Source organism: Bactrocera latifrons, unplaced genomic scaffold (assembly GCF_001853355.1).
Source record: "Bactrocera latifrons isolate USDA-ARS-PBARC rearing strain unplaced genomic scaffold, ASM185335v1 scaffold_380, whole genome shotgun sequence".
Lineage (NCBI taxonomy): Eukaryota > Metazoa > Arthropoda > Insecta > Diptera > Tephritidae > Bactrocera > Bactrocera latifrons.
This window is the reverse complement of record NW_017537024.1, coordinates 163416-166238: the sequence shown is the minus strand read 5'-3', so window position 1 is coordinate 166238 and position 2823 is coordinate 163416. Positions and strand designations below refer to the sequence as shown.

Genomic DNA, 2823 nt, shown 5'->3' with positions numbered 1-2823 from the left:
TTTTGTACTTAATAAATTAAAAATTTAATTCGTTAATTCTGGTTTGTTCCAGGTCACATTGCATTCAGCGCGCTGGACGATACCTCGCATTCGGTGCATGTCTACAGTATAAACGGCACTAGTCTTGGTTCTAAGTATGTATCCGGACGTGTAACTGGATTGGATACGGCTACCGATTACTTGGTGGTGGCGGACGATGCCGGTGATATCACCATGAGTCGTTTGCATGGGTAAGTAGCAAGTGTGTGTGTGAACCAGTGTTCGAGTGCCTATTAAACAAGCTCTGTTGCCAGCTGGCATTTGTTTGTTCTGTGGGAGCGGGCGGGTGAGCGCCTGTGCGGTGCCGGTAGTTTTTGTAGATTTGCGTTAATAAATGTTTGCCGGCCGGCCGGCAAACTGCTTGATTACTCTCAGTTGATAGGCCGTGCTTATACAAAAAATTGCACACACATGTATATATACATACAAAGCGCGAAGCATGTGTGTGTGTGCTTGCTTAATAATGCAAATTGCTGGGAAAGTCCAATTGTAAATAGCAATCTGTTGGCAGGCAATAAAATTTTTTTTTTTTCATTTGCTAACACAATATTCAAGAGTTTGTCCTTGAGCGTGTCTTGTCAGGTGATTGAAAGATGCAATTATTAAACACGTGTAACATATATATGCCTATTTATGATAACACTATATTAGTAAAAATGTTTACTGAAGGTGTTTAACAGTACCTAGACGAAAAGCAATTTTACAAAAAATATAATTGCATTTTTTATATTATATTAACTTCTAATACCTGAAAATTTACTGAAACGCAAATCAAGTATAATATATGTAAGTTTATTTTTACAGTTCGGTTAGTTTTAAGTTGCTAGTCCAAGCCCTGAGGAATATAGTTTTTATACCGTCTGATCAAATTTGTCTCAGATTGGGACTAATACATGAAATTGAATATTAAAATATAACAGTTAGTTTTAAATTGCTCAGTCCAAGCCCTGAGAAACAGACTGATCAAATTTGACCCGGACTAGGGCTTCTAATTCCTTGAATTTTATTGGAAGTTAGTTAGTTTTAAATGGCTTGGTTCAAACCCTGAGGAATTACATATATCTTATTATACATTCTGATCAAATTTGACCCGGACTAGTCCATTTAAACGTTTACGGAATCATTGAAAATGTTATAAAAGCGTTTTGGGGAGTCTTCTTTATGTACATACACAAGTATTTGTGTGCCAGAGAGCATTCAAGTGAAGGTCCCAAACCTGTCTCACGCGTGTCGTCCATCCATCTTGGTCAATGACGAAAAAGCAATAGTGTTTGATAATCGTCGTTCCTGGCATCAGAGAAATAGCATATAATCTCAACATATCTTATGTATTACATTAACTCATTTTGGTTAATGTTTTGGATATAAAGCACTCGTAAGACTAGTCTCGTACCAAAAGTTGGATCCGAATTAAAATACGTAAAAATATAAAATTTTTTTTGTCAGTCCAAATCAAATTGGATAAGATTTGAGAGAGGTATAGTACTTTTAAGATGACAGCAGACTAAGGTTAAAGCTTTATGAGAACCTCAATTATTCACACTCAGTCACAGTGTTGTAGTGTCCGTTGCAGATGGCTCGCTTTCGGCCACTAATACCTATTACGCTACCCAGGCAAAGTCAATAGTATGATTTTTTCCATATGCATGTCAGTCCTAAAGTCAAATTAAATTTTGAAGGAACAGATACAAGAAATTATAATAGTTAAGCCAATGTAACCTGATTTATATTCGATAATTTCTTAATAAAAATGTCACGGCCTTCTTGTTTTAAATTATAAATCAAAGATTTTGTTAACATTTCTCTGCATAACATCTTCAGAAGATGTGAGATTATTCAAGTGACAACAGTGAGAAATATTATGAGGAAATGATGGAATGTAAATATTTACATATCAAGATTAGACGTATAGTCATCATGCGGAAATGTGCAGGGAAGATTGAGCCACTGACTATTAGTCTTCTAACTTCTTAATAGCTAGCGAGGATTTATATGTTTTTCAGATCCTTGAAACAAAAGATTCCATAAATCTCATATAACTTCAACATCACCATGAACAGCTGCAGCTGTGAAATATAATCTCAAATGAATCGAAAGCAAACTGACCAATGTATACTGTAAAACACTTCAATTGTGATTTTTTCGTAATATCCCTAGTTTGATCTTTCTGGCAGAGAAGAATATTAATATAAGCTCACATATACCCCTCATAAAACTAAGCAGTTAAAATTAGACGAATTAAAAATCAATCGCAGCTGCGATTACTTCGTAATCTCCGTCATAAAATCATATAATTTTATATTATATGAATTATTTCTACTGGTTTGTTAGCTCAGGTGTGGTATAATTTATTACACCTATGTACATACGTGTATTGATATGCTTACCTAAGAGATACAGGTGAATTTAATAAGCCTAAATGGGTGGTGAGCGAATAAGCGCACAAAGCTTATAAGTTCTTAGTGACTAGCGCAATTTAGCAATAAAAAAGTAGACTAGATAGGCTGTGAATTATCTTTTCGTTTAGTCAGACAAATGGAAGGTCACGTATGTCTTATCTACAATTTATTATAAATACGAGTAGAATATATCTTCATTATCTACGATGAATGCCTTACACTGTTTAATAAAATACATGTGCATAATTTTCAAATTTTAAGAATTTTGGGCAAACGTGCCTAGTTCTTGACAGGTTTAGCAAAATATAATATATTTTGTTTTATTCTTAATTTTTTTTTTCTTTGCAAAATTTTCCATTTTTTATTGAAATATTAAATTTTTATT

General features: G+C 33.9%; 1 protein-coding gene across 1 annotated transcript in view; it reads left to right on the top strand.

Annotated features, from left to right (window-relative positions):
• Positions 1 to 2823, top strand: part of LOC108972139 (neurobeachin-like protein 1) — a 70698-nt gene that overhangs the window by 66250 nt on the left and 1625 nt on the right. The window contains exon 15 of the mRNA XM_018938639.1: positions 53 to 230. Within this exon, the coding sequence (XP_018794184.1) occupies positions 53 to 230 (178 nt within the window). The remainder of the gene's footprint in view (positions 1 to 52; positions 231 to 2823) is intronic.